Raw genomic sequence first — 27,154 nt, forward strand, 5'->3', positions numbered from 1 at the left:
CCATGGTTATGTCTGTCTCAGTTTTTCAAAGTTAATCCAAGCCAATATATGGTTGAAAGAAGATGAAAACTTCACGTTAAGAAAAATTTCTCGAATTGTGCAAAACGGACTTAACATACTTTGATTCCACTGCGACGAATAAAGAATCTAATCATTGTTTTCAGAACTAGGAGTTGTCTTGCAATCAAACAACCACCTTGACCTAGCACTAGAACATGCAAATAAGAAGCGATGTGCACTGAATTAAAAGCAACATACGGTACGGCCGATCTAGGTTTCACGGCATGCACAGTGGAAAATAGTATCGAAACTGTAATTTTCGTCGATAAATTAACTCTTTGTGGCGAGCGTATAATTTCAGTATGCGACCCGAATAATTGAGATTAATACTGGATCCAGATTCGAGTACTCCAATCATTGTGTCTTGTGTCGATCTCTATTAATAAATAATAATTAACTATGATTATTACGTTGACTAATAACGCCTAACTAATAGAAAATAAATGATAGATAAATAAAAGCGATGAACATGACGTGGCATTTTGTCGGTATCTTCGAACTTTGAATCGCTGACGGATTTCCCATTTTTGAAGTATGTCTCTCACGTTTGGTCCGACGATTTCATTTCCAACAGCGTGTAGATAATAATCCGTCACCCATCGGAAATGCGTTTCGTGTGATTCCATGACGTTTCGCAGGAGCATCTGCTAACGCCACGCACCGCCGAAGAAGCAGTACTTCATGGGTGATTCATTTTTTTTCTCCGGTGGGGCGAATCGATTTCCCAATAAAACCCTCGGACCCCGTCACTTCGCCTCATACATGTGTGACGGTATATGTCGTGAGACGGGCGCTACCGCAGATACGGCGGCAACCCGAGAAGTTATACGCACGCGGGGGTGATCAAGAACGCACCAGAATCGGTAAGTGACCAATTTACTAAGACTTGGGCGACGAGATAATTCCAGTTGTACGATTAGATTAATTAGAGCGAAATGCCGATAATTTAATTCGTCAAATGTTTCCATGCTCTCATTTTAATCCTAGTATTATTTCTGGCTTTCCTGAAAATGCTGCAGGACATTTGTATAGTGCGAAACGGGTCCAGCTTGGCGTACAGACATTTGTCATTCTCGAGCTTATGAGGATGAGCTCTAATTTGATATGAAGTGAACTTGATTTTTGTTGTGTTTCGTTCTAATTCGGAATTGATTTCGAATGCCAAGTTTTTGCGAATTCGGTACTTCTAATTCTAATATAATTTGAATCTAATGTGGAAAAAAATTGTACTTACAATTCTAATTCTAATCTAATTTGAAAAAAAAACTATATAATCTATATTACTATCTAGTTTTTTTAAGAAAAACTGAAAATTTTCTAGTTGTCCAACTCTACGAGTGACATACAATTCACACTCAATCGGTAATTAACCAGGTGACAAACTTCCTCGTTAATCACAATATCAGAGCCACCTTATTATATATCGCATGAAAAATATTGTCACACCAAAAAATCGCATGCGCGTAAATGAAATAGTACTCGGATGATTTGTCGTCGTCACCCTCTTGCGTTATCAGAAGTCTATATTGGAGAATATACGCGCAATAACCAAGGCCTGGTCGCATGCTTGTATAGCCGATCATGATCATATCGTTTCGACTTTTATCTTACGAAACTCGCCCTATTATGTCAATCCAGTTGTGCGTCCAATATAATTTGCTGTAATTCAATGTACCATTGGCGGTGGTAGATCCAATCTTTTCGTACCGCGGAGCATGACTTTAAATATTTGAACGTATAGGCACACATTTCCCATGATGACAAATCTAATTATCCAACCTTGGAAGTTATAGTATGAGAAAATATGAGAATAACTCAGGAAGTTCAATCCAATTCTACATCATTTGATTGGCTTGTATTGTGGGTAATAAGGTACTAATTTATAACAGCAAAGGCGTGTTCATCCATGCCATTCGTGATAAAAGCTCAAGTTCGGATACTATAGCACTCGGACAGGAACTTAGATGGTAGCGTGTAACGTTGGTGATCTGAATATATTGTGGCATTGATCAAACATAAGCTACAATCCAACTCTCGTGTATATCTTTTGCCTGGTGTTCATTCGCAAATTCAGTATTTCAAAGAGATATGATTGCCGGCATCCACGTCTTCGTATCTCGTACGCAAGCTTAAAACCCTTCCTAAATTATTCCACTGCGTTAGTTTGTGATATATTTGGATCCATCCCGGTTATAAACGCGTGTGAGCATAATTCGAACCTGATTAGTCGATTTACGATGGCCGTGTATTAATAGATCAGAAATGGTTGGTTGAAAACAATCTCGCACTTGAAAATATTCTAAAAAAGTATCGACAGGATAAAAATACCCCCGAACCACCGATCTTCAACGAGTGATAAGATTCAATGGTTACATATTTCGGATACTGGTTCAACAGAGATAAGGGCGCGAATAGTGTTTCATAAACGAAAGACGATAGCCCGAAATGAATATATGACGCCTATACGTGTCTATAAATATACAAGCTATAGTTGCAGTGTTGTGGTTGTGGGTGGCTATAGTATTTTTACCTTCGGATATCAAGATTCGTAATAAAACGTAAGGATGTCATGCCTGAACAGGTATTGTGTGAAAAGAATACACTCTACAATACATCTACAATGACGAGTCACTGGAAATGATAGTAGGGTAATAATGATAATGGATGACGCCACACCAGCGAGAAGGCATCTTGCGCAATTGTATGCAATTTCCATGTACTCCGAATGCAAATTCTAATCTAATGGAAAGGCTAAAAATTTTCTAGCTGTCCAATGCCATTTTCCATCATGGAATCTGAACGCTAAACCACACACTCCCGTCAAGCGCTTCTGAATGTCACCTCAACATTGCTTTTGACACAAACATTCAACTCCATTCCGCAGATGCGCTGTCGCTTACGCAGTTCTGTAACACGATCCGCGCCTCTCCGATAACCGGCTTGCGGAAAGACTTGGGTCGCACGACTGGGATGTCTTTTTAGTTTGCGTCCAACCGTGAAACAAGTCCACAACCTTTAGCTAGTTTTGGTGGAGGCTTACTTAACACGGTTTGTCAGTAAACTTGAAGGGTTGAGACGGTTTAATTACATCGTAAGGACGAACGTGTGAACGTTGCGAATTGATGTACGACCGCTGTCAGACTACAAGTAACTAGAATTCGTTGGTTAGTTATCTGTAGTCAGACATGTTGTGACAAGTGAACACGAGCTTGGCTGAATGTGAACATTAGATGAAGTAGTTCATGTTAAATCACGTATCCATAACTTCCTCTAAAGAGCAACATGCTATGAACCGTATATCCAGCGTCAGTTTGCTAACCTGCTCTCTATACAAAAGAGCATCCTCTGTATGTCCGTCATTTCGCGATTTGCTCGTCATTAGAGTTTGCCAAAATGATTTTACTACTCGAATCGAAATCGAGTACAATTCTAATGATTCTAGGTTTACTGAAATTATAAGCACCTTGTCACTAAAGTTAATGATTTATCAAGTAAAATCATAGTTTCGACACTATTTTCCATAGTGGAAGCGTTGAAACCTGGATCGGTCGTACCGCAGCATACGAAATCTGCAGTGTCAAGATACGCACGTCAGAGAAATTGCCATGTCTGTGAAGCCGTGATCGACCCACATCACTGCCACAAAGTGCAATGAAATAGGTACGGTCGGAATAATACTCAGTACTCGATTTTGACAAGCCCTACTCACTCTACTAGATTATGAACGAGACGCCCTTAAAATAGTTACAAGCTCTGTCAATACTCGACATGTTTGACGGTGAATACAGGCTTATTGATCAATCTTCATAATTGAAATCCAATAGCGCGCAATGGCGATTATAAGTTTTTTGCTCAATTACTATTAATTAACCTTATCCACACAAGCGTCTGGCAATTGCACAGCATGATGTGTCTGGCGTTAGTAATCAAAATATCTGATAAATATCAAAATATATTCGACAATGCCATCAGCAACATGTTAGTGAAAACGACTTTCGTACCTGTTCACGGGTGTTGAGTCATTTTTTGGGGGTAATGTTTTATTTGCGTACAATTCAGGGACGAGGCATTGTAGCCAGAATGAAAACGAATTGGAGCGTAAAAGCCCCTGAAACCTGATCTCTGCTCGTCAGAATGCTCGCTTCACGAAATCACAAATAGTGGAAAAATTGTCAACAGTCTACAGCAGGGGTTCTCAACTTTCCTTGTATAACGGGCCGCATTTTAACAGCAAAAGACGCTGCGGGCCGCAGAACAATATTACCTTGTATTCATGGGCTACTATTAAATTTAGGCTATTGTAGCCTATTTACCAGTCGTATACGGGCATTTAGTACATTTTTATGCATTATAAAGCATTAATGGACAGCGTTCGTAAGTTTGCATCTGCTGCTTGTGAGAATATGTATCTTTTAGCGGCGCATGTAAATCCCTTCATGGAGCGTGCATTACATTCGTTGCCAAGTTGGTATGGTATATGGAACTTCAAATCCTTCCACCAGAGAGCCGAACTCTCTGTTCCAATGCGTGGGCGAGCAAGTATAAAATTACGATAGCTTTTCCGTTACAGAGGCCATTATCACATTGAGCTCTGAGTGATATGAGAATACGTCTATTGTTTGAGGCCATTTCTGAGCAAACCAATCAACCCTTCTCCTTTCCGCCCATGCCTGGGGCCCTGCACCAATAGTTACAGAAGTCATATTTGTCAAGTTGATATTTTTCGTTGGTCCCCTCCCCACGTTTGCCCAGCCAGTATGTCCTCTGTATATATGTCCACTCTGATAAAATTCAACCAGATAATTATAATTAGTTATGCAATGTCGGTGGATTCGTCCAAGGCTGGGTTAAAGTAGTCTACGCGGCAACGTGTTTCAGAACATGCGATAAAAGATTGACTGATATTTGATGTTACTCGTCTGGTCACGATTGAATCAGACGACTGTATCTTCGAAAGTTGTCAGGTGATGTTGTCCTTGCTGCTAAGTTCCGCAAACAGCAAATATTCGCAAAGTATGTTACGGTTTTATTGAAGTCACACCTTATATATCAGATTTCTTGGGTTTAGTGATATTCGAAGCAATTTTAAACGATGCGTCTGTAACGTCGTCGGCAATCTCAACAACCGTTCGCAGGGAGTCAAACACTCTTTAAAAGTGTAGGCATACTACGTGGCGGGATTCTCTTGAACCAGAGTCAAGCCGAATAACGATTCAAAACAATAACAATCTGAAGTCGAGCATATATCAAGAAACGAGAACGCATTAAAGCAGTGGTTCTCAAACTTTTTTCAGACACGCCCCCCCTTTTTTATAGGGAAAAATTTCGTGCCCCCTTATCGTCATATAGCAAAATGCAACCAGAATTCTAGCAGTACAAACGACTAGTTTGATGGCATGGAAGGTTATGGACGTTGATTAGAGAATTCTCAAATATGAAATTCAGACTATACACAGAGAAATAACTATGAATTGGGGATAATTTGCGCGCAGCGCAAAATTTCTTTCAGTTCACCGCAGCTTTGCGCCCCCTTCAGATGCTTTCACGCCCCAAAAGGAGCGCGCCCCTCAGTTTGAAAACCACTGCCTTCAAGAATGAGCAGTCAAACGAAACAAAGACGGTGCGATAAAAGAGCTTAAGTATCAAAATTAATTTGTAACAATACCGTGTCATTTGTAATTGCGTTTATAATGAAAGATGTCGCGGGCCGCAAAATACACGTCTGCGGGCCGCATGCGGCCCGCGGGCCGCGGGTTGAGAACCCCTGGTCTACAGCATCCCACCAGGCGTTAAACGCGTAAGCTTAATTTGTGAACATCCTGTAACATAATAGGGTAAAACGAATTGGCACACCTTTCGAGTGGCATATCAAGACGGCAGATAAGCTTTACTGAAGCGATCTGCCTAATGCATTTTACGGTTCGCCCACTGTGAGGATTTCTGGGTTCATATGCGAGGCTCTACTGATTGGTGATTGCTAATTAACTGGTTTACTCCATTCAATGGAGAAAATATTATGTGTTGGTATCATTTCTCATTTCTTTTAGAGATTATCTAATGAAAGACTGAACAACAGCACGGCGTTGGAAAATACCAGGTGTGTACGACTGTACGTACACTAACATTAGTCGTATATACTTTAACGCGTCTGTAAAGAGTCCATTGAATAATATATTCATATCGAACTGAACCCGAAAATAGTCGTGCTCATTTAAATGAGAATATACTATTCAATTGGAAATTGGAGTTCTGTACCTGCAATAAGCTATAGAGAACGTGATTGAATTCGTATTTCGCAGCATACTTAGATAATAGCTACTGGTGCTGTTACATTATAAATTTACTATGCTGAGGCTGTTATCTATTCTTCTAGTGATAACATGTCAGCCAATGCTCGATTCCTGCTTCTTGCTAACCTTAATTTGATTACTTACATCGCATGTGCCATTCTTGATTTGTAACGCACTAAAACTAGTAGTTAAGCCTGTTTGATAAAGAAAAAGGTTATTGTGATTCCATATCCTATGTAGCTTTATGAACCTGGTCAGCTTACTAAAAATACTAGCAGACACTTCCTACATAATTGCGTCATAATACAATAAATCGGTATACGCCTATACAATATACAATTTATACATGCCCGTCAAACACAACAGGACGAAAGCTTTGCTTATCCAATGATATAGTAGATAACTGAGAAATCTCGACGAAATGGATGCATCACAATGAAACTGAGATAAATCGATCTGGTTCGCTTTGCTCTTGCTAAATCTTGCTCTAATCAAAACAAAAATCATTAACGAGGAGATGAATTCTATGAATTGCATTGGAAAGCATGAAATTTTGCATGGAAAACATTGTAATATTGGGCTTGAATAGGCTATGCTCCAATCGCGGTCCTATAAAATGGCTTAAATCTTATGTTGTTGTTTTGTGGTATTCATGGTGTTTATCGACTACTATGGTCATTTACACCAGGCCGATATTGTTCATTATTTTCCGTAACTGCCGACTTATAGCTTAAATCTTATGGTTTCACTTCTATAGGTCCGTGACCCAATAATATGAAGCATTTTAATAATATTTAATCTAGTATTCCTTTTTGCTATTTTCGAGTCTTTTACGATGTGATGTTGGGATTTTAGAAACTTATTCAATTTACCTCTAATTTATTAATATGCAACATATGCATTACTTGGCCACGATGTGAACTTAAATTCTTACGTGATGACGAGTATTCCATGCACCGACGGTGGGATCACCAGAGCCGTGAGGAATTGTGAGACAAGTCTGATAATGAATCGTTAAAGTACTGAAACATTCTCAAATTTATACGCAATATCGCTCTACGAGCATACAATCTAAATACCGTGTGATACTGCTATTTTATAGGCTTCGGAACAAGAATAACTACATATATCCATTAAATCAGCATAATCACACAAGGTAAGGTAGTCGGTTTGGTGAAAGTAAATTGAAATCGTAGCAGTAGCACGACAAGGCTATTGGTTAGGGTTGTTCAAAAATAACTTTGTTCCGTATTCCGGGGATTCACTGATTAAATTGTTAGGTTGCCTACAAAACGCCGCACGCAAAATTTGGCTCGATTCCAACTGGTAGATGTGAACGCCAATGAATTTATTATAAATGTTTTTTCATAATTTCAAATTTTGCTTTCAATCCATGAAATTATTGAGTTTTCTACAAAAACGATCCAAAAAGAATTTGACGCAGTTCCAATCCGCAGAAGTGAAGTTATTTGAGTTTTTCGTTAATAATTTTGGGATTAGCCAACCACCATCCAAGCTATTTTTGCGAATCCAAAATTTTCAACTTCAATAACTACATTACCAACGGTTGGAATTTAGAAAAATTGTTAGGCATCGTTCTTTTAGAAAACCTAACAAATTCATCGGGTTGGCAGTAAATTTGAATTTTTTTAAAATTTATTTATAATAAATTCAAAATTTTCAAACTCATGTGCGTTTACAGCTACCAGTTGGAATGTTTGATGCGCAGCGATTTCTTTAGGCAACCCATTAATTCAATCAGTGAATCCCTGGAATCCGGAAAAAAGTTATTTCTGGACAACCCTACTGTGGATGTTTCAATCAGCATTCTTCCCTCTATCACTTACCCTCCTCACGGTGAGGATATCTGAAAGTGGCCAAAACATAAAACGCATGGAATTTTGGGATATGATAAATACGTAGCCTACCATTAAAAGTGCGCCTTCTTTGAGCGTAGCCCTTTTTCCCATAGGTTGTTTTGCATGCTAGCGATCTGAGTGGAATACTATTTCCGTACCAAATTAAGTAAAGACACCCAACGGCTTAAAAATCTGTTTAGTCAATGTCCTTGCGTGTGCTCGTTCGTATTCCCACAAAGGGCGCTGGCATGCAACAGCTCTTGGGAACAATTTCATCACAATGGACGAGTTCACGGCTCGCTAAATCCCCTTTGTCCGGTGAAATAGCCGGGTAATTTACGGCAATTTTGTAGACATCCTACACTCTTGGACGACAATTTGGTAATTCGCACGAAGTTCACATCACGATAGAGGCTACGTGACAGTGTAAGGCTAAAATGGAATGGAAATTGTGATTACCACAAATTCGATGTAACTCACCCGTAAAAACCATGTAAACCAGATAGGATTGGCAATAATAGATGTCAGTGATCGTGATCATGGTTCACTATTTACACCTGCATCTATTCGGATAGTAAAATATGCATATACCAGACTTGGAAAACTAGATAATTTTTGTTGTGCAATTAGACTTATTAGGGTGAAATGCCGATAATCAAATTCTAATTTAATTTGCGAAATGCTTCAATTCCCTCTGAATACTAAAGGAGAACTATAAAGTGCGAAACGAGCGATTCTTAATAGTGCGAATGAACGCTGATTTGATATGAACTGAATTTGATTATTGCTGTGTTTCTTTCCAATCCGGAATGCATTTGGACTATTATTCGCCACCCGTCATTAACTGCTACCCTTTCGAAGAACCTTGTTCAATATGCGTGCTAGTAAATTGAAATAATGGTTGGATGATAGGAGACCGTTGTTACTGTCGATTTACGATTTACGATTATTGCTGGTGTGGGTGACGGCCGCATTGACCGTTTTAACACATGAATTGTACAATGTGCAATTGTGCATGTTACACTACCAGTATACACGATAGCCGCAACTTATGCATGCAACATTATCGCTTTCACTTGATATTTTCAAGCTTTCCATTCTTGCTCGAACTAACCTGGTGTTCGTGGGATGCTTCATTGAATAGGTTAGTTATAACAGTTTGGTCGAAAGCTAACACTATTTGATGAAGCACTCCAAGGATACCTCTCTCGTGGACTGTTAACTTTGGAAAGTGTAAGCTACGAACCGGCTAAAACTCTTTAATATGCATGCAGTCTCGGGACTTTCACTCGTGAAATTCTTGTAACTATTCAACAACCATGTCGATGATATTAATTAGTCTGACGTGTATTTAGTTAATAGTAATATGATTCCGGCAGAATATCATATCAATAGTACGATAGAAAGAAATGATGTCAAGTAGCTTTGCCGCATTCAGATTTACTATGAAATAATTTGGAGAAAAACATTAGTATTCTTAAAGACGCAAAAAGCAGGTGCTATATTTCAGTTTCGATATGAACGTAAGATAGCTAAACTAAACGCTGTGCTTTTTATTCGGAAAAGTAGGGTGGACGTTTAATGGATTTCTCCAATATTCGTCGTCCATCTTCCTTTCTGAATGTGAAGAGCAGCGTACTCTCGTCTGACGCTGATAAGCTGTTCAAGGCATACAGCCCTCCCTGGTCTAGTTTTTCATGCGACTGAATCAATTCTGTATGACGATATTGATTGCAGATCATCCCCTATGCAATTGCGCGTACATGAAGAATGAATCGGCAGACCAGAGACACAGGTTGAATGTCGTGAAGGCCCGCTGTTGCTGAGCAGCAGTACAGAAACTCATGAGCCTGAATCGTAAATTGTCACAGTGCGTCATGTACAATGTGCCCGAGCCCGAGGAGCGGGATCTCGGTCTGAGAAGCAAGGACTTGCAAACTAGTTTGCATGTTGTTGTTGTTATTATTATATTTATTATATTATTATTATTATAATACACGGCAGTGGCGCGTATGTACTTTTGAGGCTTTGTGCACCGCGGCACTGATAGTTTCATGCATGCGATTGTGATATTGAACCACGTGCCCCACCTAGCGTATTTGAAATTTTCCGGTAACTCGTAAATGTGCGTTCGTTATGACGACCAATCTTGTTGAGCTGGTTCGTTCCATTTCATTTGCATCATGTCTCAATAAACGACCGCAAATACAGAAAAGTACTCTCAAATTCCAGTGCAAAAGAGAATCGTCAGCTCGTACCGAGTAGAATTTGAGAATAGGAATTTTTTCCAAAATGATGCACCTATTGATAAGAAGGCGGCTTAAAAAATGCCAGTGGTGGAATGAAGACAAAATACAGCATCTTCTGTTGAATGAACGCTAGTCAAAGCTCAAGATAACCTACCCACGTTCTGATTTTGCCCACCGACACAAGCCCCTTCTTCCGTTACTAACAATTGTGTGCACATGACTCTTACATATGTGTATTCCATTGAAGGCCGATTACAAGTCGTTTCCGCTGCTTTCTATCTTTTCATTGTGTCGCAATCACGCGGAATATTGAAATGATGAAACTATTAATAATCCGACCTGAATGCCTCCACGGTGCAGTGCGCATGGGAGCGAAACCAAGGCAACACATGTATTTGAAGTATAAATATATATTCGTATTACGATTGGAACGCCATAGCGCCACTCATGAAATATATACACTCGGTTGAAAGCAGGAAAGGATAAAAAATAAGCAAAGATCTGGAAACCCAGTGCAACATCATTGAAGAAAGGATGTAAGCCATTGCTAATACTGTGCATTGTGTCAACTGACTGAACAACTTCATCAGGGCAAGGGTCATCGAGATAACCGACATCACGACACCTCCGTCTGCAGCACTCCCGTAACTCCTATGCTTTTTCGGAGTACTCGAGTAGTTATGTTCATAGACTATTTCAACTCCAACTTGAACAGATTTCCAGGAGAGACTACTTGAAAATTTTGCATTTTGATCAGTAGAAAGTAATTTTAGGATAACTTTGCATCACTTTTGCGTGAAATTGTCATAAAAACTGCATGCGACAGCTTCCTGTGTCCCGGAAACCAACTACATGCTTTCGAAGATTCCGCCTATCTGCATTGTCAACAGTCATTTTACATTGGTCGCTTGGTCGCTTAGACACATTTGGCCATTTTGAAAGAAGACATCTCCGTAACTGCTATAAGTACGCGGCCCCTTGATAAAATCTACTCTAAACTTTTCGAACTTTTCATGTTTTACTTCTATTAGAAATTATGTAAACATTTCTACTTACGAAACAAGGCTGCCTACCTGGACCGTCTTTACTTGTGACTTAAATACTGTGATGTTATTCAAATGAACACTGCAGTAAACGAACGCAATACCTAGCAGTGCAAGAACATATTGTTCAGACACGAAAATTCTATTGCTTAGACTGCGGCTTGCTGTTGGTGCCCCAATCGTACTGCATGAAAGTGACCTTGTAGTTGCGATCCTGCATCAGGCTGGACAGATGACATTTCTTGTTGCAGTTGGCAGGTAGGCAATCGTAAACCCACTGGACAACCTGAAATCGGAGCAAATAAGAATTTATAACGTTGTGTTGGCCGCGGACTTAAAATTAGACTGATTAGGACGAAATACCGATACCACTATTACAAATTCAAACTTCATGACAGCTGGACAAAAGATCCCCCGTGGCAACATAATACATTTTTGGAATATTGCACCTATTTGCAGGGTTGTAATGACTCGAGTCATGTCAGTGAGTCTACTCGGGTACGACTTAGTCACGATTTTCAAATGCGTAAAATGACTCGACTCGACTCAGGTCAATTTCTGTATTGACTTGACTTGTACTCGAGTCATTGCGCACGACTCGAACCAAGTCATATGACTCGAGACTAGGACAGCCAAGACATACATTTCAGTGTAACTTCGAAGGATAATAAAGTCACCACATGATTGGTATTTCTATTGGTATTTCGTCGTTTAGTCCTGATACTTGGAAAATAGGCCCAGAAACTGTTAGGACTGAGGAATATTACGATATTATGAATGCGAGTCATTCTATATCACTCGTGCAAAGTTAAGAAAAGTGGGTTGAACTCAATACTGAACAGTGAACATAATGACTCGGACTCGCCCCTCTACTGACTAAATCACACTTCATTAGGTGGTGAATTGAAAATGAATCGACTTGACTCGAGTCAAAACTGCAAAAGTGAGACTTGGTTACCACCGCGGTAACATATGTTAATGAAAGTAGAACATATCATATCAACTCTTTATGAAAGCACCTGAGCGTTATCAGCTCCGAAATCGCATTTGTACCAATCCATGATCTTGCTCAGTTTGACAAGTTTCTTGTCCGCGTCAACGCCACAGCCATCTTCTCCTTCCAAAAACGCCTCTGCCGCACAACGCAGCTGTTCCATTATTCCCTAGGATACGAAACAAGGCTGCTTCAGAGACAGCAGATGATTGTCAAGAGACAATGCCTACTAATAGGACTCGGCGCGATCCAATGATTCAAGCACTCAGATCTGAATCGAGTATTAATACTAAGAATTCGAATAGAGTAACGAGATATGATCGTTTCGAGTACTGAAATTACACGCCCCCCGCCAGTAACAGTTAATTTCATCAACAAGTTATAGTTTCGATACTAACTTCCACAGTGGGAGCCTTGAAACCTTGATTGGTCATATCGCAACATAGAAAAAACATAATGCAATAGCTAATCTCGTCACTTAAAATGACCTTTCTGTGGAGTTGCGATCAACCCACAGCGTTGACGCAAAGTGCAATGAAATGGGCGTGGTCGAAATAGTAACAAACTATCGTTAGGTGATGTAGAACTGGCATCGAAAATGTCCTCCATTACTGCATTTCGTCCTCCTTTACAGCTTTAACAGCTTAGATAATGGACAGAGTGAACAGAAAACCGGCATAAATGACGTCAAATAGATAATGCGGACGTTCGAGCGGATCAGTCGGGAGTCAAATGAAAGTGATCGACCTTTTTTTTAGTCAACACAACAAGATTTCCAGTAAATATCCGAAAATCAGCTATTTTCAATTTCGGTAAACTAATTTTTACGGTTTGGTAAAAGTGTCCTCTTTTCCCGATTCCTAAATATGCTAACCCCGGTGATACTCTAATAATAAATCAAATAACTCAAGTACTCGATATTGCCCAGAGCTACTAGCTACGCAGAGTTGAGGCTTTTAGCAATATAACAAATTGAGCATGAAGAGATCACAACAGAGGTAGAGAGATAGACTGCAATTGTTTTCACACTCACGACTCACCGCAACAGAAATGTGATCATTTCCTTTATTATCAACAAGCACGACACATACAGCCGTACATTGACTAATATTCAAACTCACATTGGCGGAATAGGTCTTTATCGGCGGACAGCTTTTAGCTCCGCACACCAGAGCGAAATGAATCAGAGGCTCGGGTTTTTCTAAAGCGGCACGCATACGTGGGTCGGACTTGGAGAAAGGTCTGGTCAACATCCCAACACCCTGAAATAGAAGTGTCAGCAGCCAAGAGTTGCTACGCAAAAAGAAATAACGCCGTAAATGTCATTTAATCACTAGTACCAATTTCTAAGACATGACAAAACTGCGTCAAGGGGCAAGTAGAATATGAAAGGCCTGAACAAGGGTTGTAATGACTCAACTAGCAATTTTTGGCGACTCCACTTGCCTACAAGTAGTATCTTAATTATGGACAGTCAACGTAACAATTTTAGGCAGTAAAATTTTGAAGGAAAAAGTTATTTTTAACAACCCTAAAGCGCATCCACGCAGAATGACTCGCAATTCCACGAACACAGATTCGCACTTTTAACGCTATCTTAGTTTCCTACATGTAATAGCTATTACTTTTGCGGAAAGCAAGCGAGCATGATAGACGATTTTTATTCATCATAGTCCTGCGTATTGAATTGTTCAAATTTATCGATACCTACTAATTGCACGGTCATTAGCAGAGTCATGGAAATGCCGCATATTATAATATCGAATGACTTGCAAATGTTTCGATCCCTTTTCAGAAAACGTTTGCATTTCAATATCTAGTCGACAGAATTTGTCACGTCAGCATGCGATATAGATGCTAAATATTGAGTAATTTATTCATGTTGACATAGACCCGGACATTTTCGGTTGACATTCGTCAGCAACTAGTAGACAATTGAAAAAAAAACATTGTGCATCAACAATCGCATCACCAAATACGACTCGCCGGCATGAAATTTCAAATAATAGAAGCAAAGAAACAGCAAATATATATCTGAAAGTGGTCAGCTTCACAATGCCTCTCAAAATGATTACTGTCAAAGTTATAGCAACAGTGCTCACCTTACGGTTCGAGCGTAAGACTCCGTTTTCAATGTCTTGCAAAGAGTAGTCATGTCCACCGATGCGATACGACGCAGAGTTGAAAAACTAGGGTAATAAAAGATATATAAATTGGAAGTCACATCTTGCATGGTTCGCAAAGTAGCTAGCAGACTTGGATAACTATATAATTCAATCTCAGTTCGGATTTGGAAGAAAACTACGCCGCTATAATTCTAGTCCTAACCTATTGATATGAACTGAAATTGTTTCAATTATCAAATCCATCAATTATAATTCTACTCTAACTTGGAAAAATAGTAGTTATAATTCTAATTCTAATCTAATTTAAAAAGCTGAAAATTTTATAGTTATCCAGCTCTGTATGTAGGCAGCTTTAGTCCAAGCGATACTCATCATTTGAGAGGAGATGAATAATTTCAACGCGATATACTCACCTTATATCTTTGCCATGTTGTTGTAGGTATTCCTAGCATGACATTGGCATGGATCACGAGAGCGTTATAAATATTGATGAAAAACGCAAGTTTCTCTTCCCTTGTCATGTCTTCTACCTGAATGGAAGATTGGAAACACTTCAACTCAGCTCAGTAGAGCAATGTCCAGGATCTATGCAAGGCTTCATAAATATAGGGCTGGTCACAATGATTGTGTACTCCAATCTGAATAGGGTGTTAATCCTTCTAATGATCCAGTTTGAGTAAAGAGAGATCATCTTTTCGAATACTGAAATTACACTCTCCTTGCCACTAAAAGTTAATTTATCAGTGGGAATGACAGTTTCAAAACTTTTTTCGATCATGGAAGCCTTGAAACCTCGATTGGTCATATCACAGCACACGAGCATGTAGTGCAAATCTACACACGTTAGTGGAAATGACATAGCTGTGAAGTCTTAATCAACACACAACAACAGGGATCACACTCAAAAATTTATTACTGTTATATCGAACAAATTCGGCAGAACTTTTGACACTTACGTTGAGCCTTTGCAATTGCCCTGTCGATTGCACATAGTCGCGAAACAATTCGCTGTCTTTCATCCCTTTATAATCCACATACTTGCCGTCGGGAGATAGGAACTGACCGTAGAGTTTCAGGATGTGTTTTCTCAATTGTACCGCGAGTGCCGACGCTACAAAAGAGAAATAATCGTATCAGAAAAGCGCGACATCTTAACCTGCTACTAAACAAAGGCGAAACATCGCTCGAAGTATGATTGAAAGTCGGATAACTAGAAAATTTACAGCTTTTCCCAAATATATTAGAACTAGAGTTATAACTACACCGTTTTTTTCCAAGGTGGATTAGAATAAGAAAAACTGAATTCTAAAAACACTGGGAAATGGAATTAACTTATGAACTAGGCCTACATAGAGCAACAAAAACCAAGTTCAGGTCATACCAAATATGAGCTCATTCTCATAAGCACGAGGATGGCAAATGCCTGTACTTGTGGGGTCTTCAAAAATGACTTTTTTTCTCAAATCGTACTGGCTACTTGATAAAATTGTTAGGTTACCTAATTCAAGCCTACACCAAATTTGGTTCAATTCCAACCAGTGGAAGCGGAGTAATTGCCGTCGAAAAATATGGATTTGAATAAAATAGTATTTACGGTGGGCACCACTATAATAAATACCGGTAATCAAGAATTGGACACCGTAAACACTATTTTATTCATAATCCAAATTTTTCGACGGCAATAACTCCGCTTCCACTGGTTGGAATTGAACCAAACTTGGTGAACATCGTTTCTATAGACAAGCTAACACGTTCATGGGGTGAACAGAAAATTTTGAAATTTTTGGTTACCGGTATTTATTTTTATATAATAAATAGAAACTTTCTTCTCCTGTATCAATGCGGCTACCGGTTGGAATTGAACCAAATTTGGTGTGCAGGCTTAAATTAGGTAACCTAACAATTTTATCAAGTAGCCAGTACGATTTGAGAAAAAAAAGTCATTTTTGAACACCCCTACTGAACTGGTACACCAATCGTGGCTCGTTTCGCACTATACAGCTCTCCCGTAACATTTAAATTAGAAATTAGATCATAATTAAAATGGGACCATAGAAACATGTCACAAATCAGATTAGAATTACATTACCGGCATTTTGCACTAAATAGATGATTCCAAGTTAGGTATGATCGAGACTGAAAACCCTCAATGGCCAATTCTACTTATCACTACATCCTACAAATATACACCAGTAGGGTTTAGCATCAGCAGCGGTTATACCACTCGAATATTCGAGACATACTCAAAATCTATGTGGCTTTAATGATTATGAGCTTGAAAAGTCGTGCTTTTCCCATCGACCGCATCATACTTATACTTGAAATGAAACAGCCCAGGGCCTGTCTTGAAAGGCACAAAGTTCATTCAAACTTGAGTAAGCACACTAGCCACAACTCTCAATAATACACAGGCAAACCAAATCACAAAAACAACAAAATATTTCTACGGCGATTCACATAATAATGCATGACTAGTCTACGACGGACAGGCGCATTGATATTGCCAGCAACAAGGGGATATGAAAACAAGTTTACATTACAGCCCAGGTAGAGTTTACATAATTCAATTCAAGTTTGTACCGGCAGTGCTTTGCGTAAATCCAGTCCGAAATCCATATTATCGCTCCATTTTTCGACCATAGATAACTAACCTACAGATAGACGGCAAACACATGACACCACCAGCCGCAGACTTGGAAAACTGGATGTTTCTATTTGTCTAATTACACTAATTAGTGCGAAATGGCTGTAATCTAATTCTAATCTAATTTGTGAAATTTCCACGACTCTCATTTTAATTAAAATCTAATTTTTGGTGTCCCTGAAAATGATACAGCAGAACCGTATTCAATTGAATAGCATATTCATATGAAAATAAACCCGGATATTTTCGGCTGACACTCGTCAGGGGTAATCGATTGTTGATATACAATGTTCTTCCCAATTCCCTACTAGTTGCTGACGATTACCCCTGACGAGTGTCAGCCAAAAATATTTGGGTTTATTCAAATATGAATATACTATTCAATTGTATATTGAAGTTCTGTACCTCCAAGAAGCTCTTCAAAGATTGGAATTCTAAATTTTGCTGCATTTCTTCTCAATTCAGAATTTCATTCAATTTCTTGAGTTTTTGCAAATTCAGTAATGGTAATTCCAATCACATTTCCAATAAAAACATATAGCTATAATTTTAATTTAAATTTAATTTGGTTAAGCTGAAAATTTTCTAGTTCTCCGCCTCCTCTGTGGATTAGTTATCCATAATTCGACCGACCTAAATCGAAGTTACTATTTTGTGGATCCGAAAATTAGTCCGACTCCATTTACCTGGCATCGGTTTAATGTCCACGACCACCTGAGCGTTAAGCGATTTGGACGGTTCGTCCTCGAGTAAACGGTAAAGTGTCTTGTCGTTCTTGAAGGTGTCGTCGCCGTGAACTGCGCTTAGGAATCGCGATTGGAATAAACCGCCCGCAAATTCGGCAGCCTGCTCCTGTCCTGAAAAGCACAAAAGAGTGTTTAGTACTATTTGGGAATCGGAAATGCAGGGTTGTAACGACTCGAGTCACGATGTTTTGGTGACTCAACTTGACTCGAGTCATTTTTTCAAATGCTTAAAATGACCAGACTCGAGTCAATTTGCTTATTGACTCGACTTGTACTCGAGTCATTGTGCGGGACTCGAAGCAAGCATTATGACTCTAAACTAGGATGGTCAAGACCGACATTTCATCGTAACTTCGAAGAATAGTAAAGTCACCACATGATTAGTACTTCGTATATCTGAACTGATACTCGGGAAAATAGGGCCAGAAACCGTTAGGACTGAGGAAAATTACGATAGTATGAATGCGTGTCATTCTATATCACTCGAGCAGAGTTGAAATAAGTGGGTTGAACCGGGCTGAATTCAAAACTGAACAGTGAGCATAATGACTTGGACTCGGACTCGACCCGCAACCAGCTGACTTGGACTTGGACTTGTCTCGGTGGTGAATTGAAAATGACTCGACTTGACTCGAGTCAAAACTATAAAAGTGAGATGGATTTGAGACTCGCAGCCTTGTGACGTGGTTACAACCCTGCTGAAATGTAAAAATATTATAATATACTATGTAGGGTTGCGCACGATAATTGGATTATTCGAATCTAAGTCGGGTATTAATTCTAATGATTTGACTCAAGCGGCGATAGACGATTCTTTCTAGCACAATACTGAAATGATACGCTCCTTGCCAGTAGAGTTAATCTATCAATGACATTTATGCGAAGTCGTGATCAACCCACGGCAATGTCTCAAAGTGCAATGAAATAGGTATGGTCGAAAAAACACCAAAGCATCTTTAATGTGATGTAAAAACTGGCATAATATTCTCAGTTAGCCGCATAAAGGTACGAGGGCTGTTCAAAAAAAAAACTTCTCCTTCAGATTTCACTGGCTACTTGATAAAATTGTTATGCTGGTGAAAAAACGCTGCACACCAACTTTGGCTCCATTCCAACCACTAGAAGTGAAGTTATTGCAGTAGAAAACTTTCTAATTCAATGATTTTATAATAAATAATTAAAGAGTTGGTCACCGTAAATACTATTTTATTCAAATCCAAATTTTTCTACTGCAATATCTTCGCTTCTAGTGGTTGGAATTGAGCCAAATTTGGTGTGCATCATCTCTACTGACAGCCCAACAATTTTATGGGGTCGGTAGAAAAATTTTGAAATTTTATTTTTTTGTTTTTAATGATATAAATTCAAAACTTTCTACTGCACGAATCTTGCTTCTACTGGTTGGAATGGAGCCAAAGTTGGTGTGCAGCGTTTTATCAAACGACCTAAAAATTTGATCAAGTAGCCCGTGAAATCTGAAGGAAAAGTTTTTTTTTAACAGCCCGAAGGTACATATTTGAACATTCCCTATCATTTATACCGTTTTGAAGTCATGATGAGCGGTACTCGAGTCGAAGCCTCATACTCTACTCGGTATCAAATCGATTTAGCCACGCTGTGGAAGAAAATGAATGAAAGAAAAACGCTCACCACATCCTTGATGCTGTTGGATCCACGATACCAGCTCACATCCCATAAAGCAACTCTTGTGCACCACCAACAGATTTCTGTAACAGATTTCGAAAGTCGATCACAAGTTGCAAATATGTATATGTGAATTCAGAATCAAAGTCAATTTCCAAGTTTTTCGCGAATTCTGTAATTCCAATTCTAATTCTAATCTAATTTGAAAATAATACTGCGTAGCTATCATTCCAATTCCAACCGAATTTGAACAAGCTGAAAATACACTAGTTGTCAAACTCTGCGAGAGACAGCGCCACCATTCATCGGTATTATAAAATACAAGCGAAACAAGAAAACGTTACCGATGGTCTTTCACGACTCCACTCCTTTTGAACAAATGAATGAGGCTCGCGTCGTCATCATTTTCCTCGGGAATTTGCGCTACAATCAAGAGATAGCGTCTGTGTGAGTTTCGCATATACCAAATCCGGTTAAGCAGTATTAGCAAAACCGATAACAGGAATCATTTATTGTGACAGCAAGTGGGAGAATTGGCATTTTGATTTCTTTCTGGTTCTATAGTCTAGGTTCCAAAGGCGTTGTGGCTGTAACCAAGGCAGTTTCATATTGTTAGTCTGAAGCTGGAGTCTGGAGAAGGAAACGTTCGGAAAATGAGACTAAATCGATTCCGAAAAGAAATATGAATACAAAAGACTACTTAGCTACCGGCGACGTTTGGAAAATGATAGAAAATAATGTAGTAGACATCTCTAGCCCAACGAATGACGGCATACAATAGGTAGCCTATCCAAAAGGTACGTCGATAATGGAAATCAGGCATAAAAGACGATAGAGATACCTTCTGTTGAAGCGGCATCAACAGGTGCAGGCACGGGTGGGGCATTTTTCGGAACTGGTCTCGTCTTGATTTCGTCGATAAGTTTCAGAAGATCCTCTTTCGACTGAAAATTTCACATCGATTATCATTAGGAATGGCAATATCAATATCGGAAAAATGTGCGAGATCACTATACCGGTGGTTCCTATTTTCCCAACCTTTTTGTTATCACAGATTGCTTTAGACAAATTTAATTAATCCTGCAGACACCTGAATTTTGCCTGAAACTCAATTAACATACTGTTGACTGTTGCGGTAATTATGTTAATCATACGGTACTGTGTCGAATTGCTGCTGTTGTTAGAAAGAAGAAAAAACAGAAGGAACGAACGGAAGAACAAAAGTTGAATTCAATATCGGTACGAAATTGAATAAACAATGGACAACATACGAGAAAAATGAGGAAATATTTAAATAAAGACGTGATAGGCTGACGACTTGAACTAAAATCACATGCTTTCTGTTCTGTAATAAACGAGGCAATCCTGATTTGACGGTATTCACCATGCGTTGTGGTAGATGCAGCATTGTGGTGTAAGGTCAATGTACGACGTACGTACACACACTGTTGGCAGCAGCATCCATTTATTTTAATGCATATTTGTACAGCATATTCTCGCGTGACACATGACACAACTTGACACATGCACAGCTAATGAGAGAAATGAAAGTTTCTTCGTTTCCCAAAAATTCATCAAGGTAATCACATACCCCAAAATTCTTGGGAAACACTGCACTATACACTTCAGTAGCATTTTCAGGAAAGCCAGAAATTTGGAAAGTGATTAGTAGGGCAAGTTTTTGCAGCTTTTGCAACTTTTTTATACAGCTTCCGGCAGCTTCCTAAATACTCGGAAGTTACGTAAAATGCTTTTTTATGCTGTTTGAAGGAATCTTATAGTGCAACTTTTTGCAACTTTTCGATTTTTCATGAAAGTTTTTTGATTTTTCATGCAACCAACTTTTTACTGGAAATATTTGGCAGTATCCTATATGTAAATAGATCGCTTGATTATTCGACTGAAATATGGTACCGTAAAACAGCACTGAAGTAACGCTCCAACAGGTATTTTGGAAGCTGAGCCGGAAAGTTGACCTTTTTTTTTAGTCAACCAACGGAGAATGTGGTCTTTTAGTGCAACTTTTGTGAAAAATAAATGCAACTTTCCACGGATTTGACTGCAACAAAAACTTGCCCTAGTGATTAGTTCTAGGTCTAATTGAGAATTTTGAAAAGTGAGCAGTTCTAGTTCCAGTTGTGAATTTTGAAAATCCAGTACGTTATACAAGTCTGGTCAATGCAGAGTTCATGCGGTGTTAGATAGACTTCAATTACCAAGCTACGGAATTCCTCTATTCCTCCCACATGAATGCTATTGAAAAAGATTTGCGGCAGCGTGCGTTTACCAGTCAATTTCATCACCGGCTTCCTGTGGAAATTACAAGTTGAAATTTAGCTACAATCACACATGCATCAACTGGTGATTAACGGCGGAATCAATATCCCAGACAGAAGAAATAAAATTGACAAATTAGCTTATTGAACATAATACAACAGCGGGATTTAGAAGCAACAAGGTTTCTTTGTTGGCATACAAGTGTTCTAAGTCTTATAAGTCTGAGTTCAACCTGATTCACAAACATCCATTCTTAATCTTGACTTGACTTGAGTCATTCTGTGTATTGTTTCGACTTGTACTCGAGTCATTGCGCATGACTCGGAACAAATCATATGTTTCGAGACATGCACTTCGCTGTAACTTCGAAGAATAGTACACTGCCGCATATTCAGTATCATTGACTATCAGTAGGCTTACTGGTCTTTGTAAATAGGGCCAGAAACTGTTTAGAGCGAGGAAAACTACTATATCATGATTCATGAATGTGACGCATTCAATATCGACAAAAAAAGTCAAAAAAGTGAGTTGAACAGGGCTTGAACTCGAAAATGAACAACAAACACAATGACTTGGACTCAAGACTTTGAACTGTGACTTGGACTCGAGTCAGCGGTGAATTGAAAATGACTCGACTTGACTCGAGTCAAAATTATAAAAGTAGAATTGACTTGTAACTCGGGACCTTGCGACTTGGTTCCAACCCTGCTTATCAGTAACATGAAACCCATAAAATTATTATATAAAATTATATACCAAGATAATTTAAAGAAAATTACACTTTCGAAATTATACCTTGACAAATTACAGTTTTGAAATTATATAAATTACTGATGCAGATTAATTGATTAGCTCACAGACTCACAGACTCGGGTTTAGAACCACTATGTAGCAAATCCAACCTGAAATGGGGGTTGTCGTCCATATTGACTTCGGTGAAAGGCAAATTGAGGTCTTCAAATTTATTCTTCACGACGCGGCAATGCGGACATCCAGAAATCGAGTATAACGTGATCCTTCCCGGGTATTTCTCTGGAGAATCCAAATGCAAAAATATTCAATAGAGTCAATTGGTGCATGCAGATAACTTGAGATAAGAAATACGATAAAGTCTAAGATTTAACGTCCTACAACTACAGCTGGGCACAACGATTGAAGAACTGAATCGAGTATTAATTCTAACGAATCGAGTCGGGTAGTGGGAGATGATTTTTTTCAAGTAGGTCTACTGAAATTGCACGCTCCTTGCTAGTAAGAGTTGAATTATCAACGAAAATAATAGTTTCAATAGTATTTTTCACCATGGAAGTCCTGTTGGCCGTATAGCAGCATACAAAATATTGTAGTAGGCCTACTAAGCTACTCACGATACTGAAAATGCCATATCTGTGAAGTCGTGATCAACCCATGGCATCGTCACAAAATGCAATGAAATGGGTATGGTCCACAAAAATACAAAATCATCTTTAATGCGATGTGGAACTTGCATTATATTCTTTATGCTAGCATAAAAAGTACATATTAGAACTTTCCGCAGTTACGGCATCATAATAAGTGACAATCAATACTCGATTCGACGCCAGATATTCCATTCAGAATCGAATCACTAAGCACTCGATCTTGTCCAGCTCTACCTATAATCTTTAACAAGAACATCGAAAAAACACTGAATTCTACACTTGAACTTTCTATAGAAATTGTACACCAGCATGTCACAAAACTTATGACGCTCAGCCATACCTGGAACTGGAGGTGCGGTTTCAGGAATGGCATTCTCCCGTACATCCGATATTAAATCTTCGAGTTCATTCTTTCCCTGATAAAGAAAATGGTAAATAATTATTTCCAAACAAGTATGCTCAACTCAACACAATCTGTAGCTGCTCGCGGCACGTTGTCTGGCAGTAGGTTGAATATTTCTTGACATAATGTAACAGTATGTTAATTTGAGAACCATTACAATGGACAATTCCTGGAAGACTGGTAAATCTTAATTATCCCTAATCATAATTTAAATGATTAGCGATCCTCTTTCCTTACAGATATTAGTGTTCTATTTTCATGTATGGTGTAAGCTATCTATAGGCCCCCGTACTCAAGTTTCTTAATAACTAACATGCCTACCTAACAGTGCTTTACTAACAGCATTGCTATTCCAGGTAGGCAGGCATAGTCAGTATAGTATGCTAATCCACTGAGCCATTTCATAAGGCACAGGTCACAGCTGCAGACAATATGCTAACTGTCGAACCTGACAACAGATATTCATCATTCCTGACAGCAGACACCGAAAGCACTACGACACCTACACAGCTGATTACAGTGAAATAGGAAAATTGGGTGTTTCTGACACTTACCAATGCTTGGAAGTCATCATTGCCGCCAACATACCGTCCATTAAAAAATATTTGAGGAACAGTACGTCTTCCAGTAAGCTCAATGACTTTCAATCTAAAATATATTACAAGTTATTTTCAGATTTACCATAGTACGGTATATAGTACTAACCTAATTGGAATTATGCTAATTGCATTGGACAATCAATGGTAATCAGGACCGTAACTGCCGCACTCCAAACCCCCCCAATTAGGGGGGGGGCGAGCTCAAAGGGGGCCCAAAATTATTTCGTGAATTAGCATAAATTATAAAGTAATTTTTGAAAATTTATGCATCTTTTTCAAAATTTTTTCGCCCTCCGCGCGATATCAATTTGTAAAATATCTTGATTATTGGGTACTCTTCACCCAAGAAAAACTACGCAAGATTTATGAAAATGGGCATATCGGCGTTGGCCATTACCGCGCCACGACGCACCAAGATATATAGTTTTAGGCCATGTAACATGCGACTCCAAGAAATGTGCCAGAATGATCGGCAGCGAGAAAACCTTGGCCAAAAAGAACTGCACTTATGCTGATATGTATAGGTTTAATTGTCCATAGACGCCTAAATGACCGACTCCGAATGTTCCTGTCTTAGCAATCTGAACCTCACAAGAGAAATACCATCCCACAAGGAAATATTATATGCCAGTGAAGAAATACCAATTTGAAATCGTGTGCGTCTTTTAGTTTAGTACATTTATGCTATTATATATTTTTGATATAGCGGAGGTCACGATATAACATCATGTAACGAAGTCATACCAACAGGTCCGTCCGCCTGAAGATGTTTAATTAGCCTATTATTTACGGGCCTTACAGTTTCCAAGACACCTCACTCAGCTCTACCGGTAAATCTGATAACGCAAGTAGAGAGGACAAGAAATTGATACCAATATATATGCAATTCCCGATCTTATTGACCGATTTTATTATGAATTATTGACAATTTTCGCGCTTGTCGCGTGCTCACTAAATTGTACAACTAATTTCGCGGTAAAAGCGAACAACGTGATGGGGGGGAGGGTCGGTTGAGCCCAAGACCCTAGTTTTTTTTACAGGGGCTGACTAAGTGCTGTTTAGTTCCTGCCAGCAGGTATACGCCCGAAGATATTTAATTATTATTATTGAGTGGTCCTAACTTTTCAAACACACCTCACTCCGCTCTACCAGTAAATCTGATTACGTGAGCAGAGAAAGGATAAAAATTGATAACAATATATATGCAATTCTCGATCATATTGATCGCTTCAATCATGAATTATAAAAAAATTTCGCGCTTGGCGCTGTTAGTCGAGAAAAGCTCCCTCATTAAACGGACACTCAATATAGATGATAAGTAGTGGTAAACAACGTATAAGGAGAGCGGGGTTTGGAGGGCGAAGCCCCCCAGAAGTCCGGTTTATCACCCTATGGGGGGTCCAAGACCAACGTTTTGGGGGGGCTGGCGAAGTGCTGTTACGGCCCTGATGGTAATAGCGGTGGGCCTATACAACATGAATAACGAAATCCGATTTAGTCTATTACGGTAGCGCACGAGATGCTTAAATCTGTAGGGCGAAATTTAAAAAACAAGCAATTTTAACCCATCGTATCATACCTGTACTCGGGATTTTCGTCCAAGTTTACTTCGGTGTAACTCAAATTCAATTCGTCTAGCTTCGTTTTCGCGGCTTTGCAGTGTGGGCATCCAGTAATCGAGTACACGGTTACGCGGCCTTTCAATTGCATTTTAGCGGCGCGAGGCGAGCTCTTCCCACGACAACCACTTCTCAAAAACGTGAATCGTACTGAATTATAAATGGTATGAAATAAGTTATATATTAGCTTTCCGCTCCAGTTAGCGTACTTGTAAACAATCCGCCACTCATCGTGATTCAGCAGTCCTGTTCGCACGTTATAGCATAGCCTTTGTAAAGGCTATGGTTATAGCAAAGCTGACGTATATACGCACTACGCAGGCAACATGCACGGCCCGCTAGGGTTGCAACGCTCTCTCTCCATCAGTTCGGTTTATGTTGGCCGACGGTAATGAGGCAATAATATATGTGGCTGACTGAGGGAAAACTTTGATAAAACCAGTATCAATTGAATGCTATCGGGGTACTGATTCACGAAAAAACAGATTAGATCTTATTCTGTTCAAGGTCACACGAATCCCCACAAAATCACCCGTAAAATTTACGCTACGATAAAATTGGATTTGGACGAGCGGTCATTTATCGGAGAAACGATTCCTCAGCTCAAGAGAAGTGAGGAGAACAACGTCTCTCGTGTCGATTGCTCGATGCTCAGTCGCTGCTCGAGGGCAATACGATCGCTGCCTCGAGGTGTTATTGATAAACATAGCTACCTGCTTGCAAGATAAATAGGCTACAAAACGACGTACTGATTTATCAAGTACGGCGGATCACGACTTTGTAACAGTGTTTTGTCGGCAATTCGACAGGCGACTAGCATCGAAGTTCGCACTCAAGTTAAAATAAAAGCAAATTCGATTGAATTATTATATAGTCTGCGATCGAGATTATACCGGGTTACGATCTGACATAGCCTATTTATCTATTTCGCCTATCGACACATGTAACTTCTTTTTCATCGTATATCTACATCCCTTTTATGCGATATGCTGTTACTTTCAATTCAATGTACAATGCACTTACACATGCCTAGCTCTTATTGAGATGTCGTAGGCCAGCGCGGTATACTATATTTTGGATTGAAATACCCCTTCAAGTCGCTTCCACCCCCTCTATCCCCCTTCATTTCATCCAAATCTTGTGGTGTTTAGAAATAATAAAAAATTATTATTGCTGAGATTGACGGAGAATTATACACCGT

The 27,154-nt window shown here is 39.2% G+C and overlaps 1 protein-coding gene and 2 long non-coding RNA genes across 4 annotated transcripts; 1 reads left to right on the top strand and 2 right to left on the bottom strand.

Annotated features, from left to right (window-relative positions):
- Positions 1-554: 554 nt before the first annotated feature.
- On the top strand, positions 555-10,424 carry LOC145432931 (uncharacterized). Of its 2 annotated transcripts, XR_013913002.1 has the most exons (7): positions 555-923; positions 3,585-3,720; positions 4,120-4,251; positions 5,836-5,857; positions 6,108-6,157; positions 7,453-7,506; positions 9,947-10,424. It is a non-coding gene; the product is annotated as an uncharacterized LOC145432931 (long non-coding RNA). The 2 variants fall into 2 exon arrangements; XR_013913001.1 differs by lacking the exon at positions 7,453-7,506 and having other exon boundaries at positions 621-923.
- On the bottom strand, positions 4,114-7,499 carry LOC145432932 (uncharacterized). The gene is made up of 3 exons (XR_013913003.1): positions 7,245-7,499; positions 5,844-6,167; positions 4,114-4,254 (listed from the first exon to the last, which is right to left on the bottom strand). It is a non-coding gene; the product is annotated as an uncharacterized LOC145432932 (long non-coding RNA).
- A 426-nt stretch (positions 10,425-10,850) lies between the features above and the next one.
- On the bottom strand, positions 10,851-26,265 carry LOC145432917 (uncharacterized). Its single transcript, XM_080309751.1, has 16 exons — positions 26,163-26,265; positions 25,914-26,103; positions 24,290-24,383; positions 23,673-23,748; positions 22,835-22,964; positions 21,872-21,965; positions 20,497-20,599; positions 20,000-20,078; positions 19,662-19,738; positions 17,952-18,122; positions 15,578-15,732; positions 15,035-15,151; positions 14,598-14,684; positions 13,617-13,757; positions 12,521-12,664; positions 10,851-11,787 (listed from the first exon to the last, which is right to left on the bottom strand). The coding sequence occupies exons 1-16, from the start codon at positions 26,182-26,184 to the stop codon at positions 11,644-11,646; spliced, it is 1,824 nt and encodes a 607-aa protein (XP_080165877.1). The 5' UTR covers positions 26,185-26,265; the 3' UTR covers positions 10,851-11,643.
- Between the last annotated feature and the right edge of the window lie 889 nt (positions 26,266-27,154).

Source organism: Botryllus schlosseri, chromosome 2 (assembly GCF_051294905.1).
Source record: "Botryllus schlosseri isolate E-star chromosome 2, Bs_hap1, whole genome shotgun sequence".
NCBI classification, from domain to species: Eukaryota; Metazoa; Chordata; class Ascidiacea; order Stolidobranchia; family Styelidae; genus Botryllus; species Botryllus schlosseri.

What these genes read in the sequence shown, in the direction of transcription:
- LOC145432917 (XM_080309751.1), bottom strand. Translation starts at nt 26,184, where the DNA reads ATGAGTGGCGGATTGTTTACAA. An exon ending in GGACATTAAACCGATGCCAG is followed by an intron (nt 15,733 to 17,951) that starts GTAAATGGAGTC and finishes TCTCTTTTGTAG; the next exon opens with CGTCGGCACTCGCGGTACAA. An exon ending in TCGGAGCTGATAACGCTCAG is followed by an intron (nt 11,788 to 12,520) that starts GTGCTTTCATAA and finishes CTCCGATTTCAG; the next exon opens with GTTGTCCAGTGGGTTTACGA.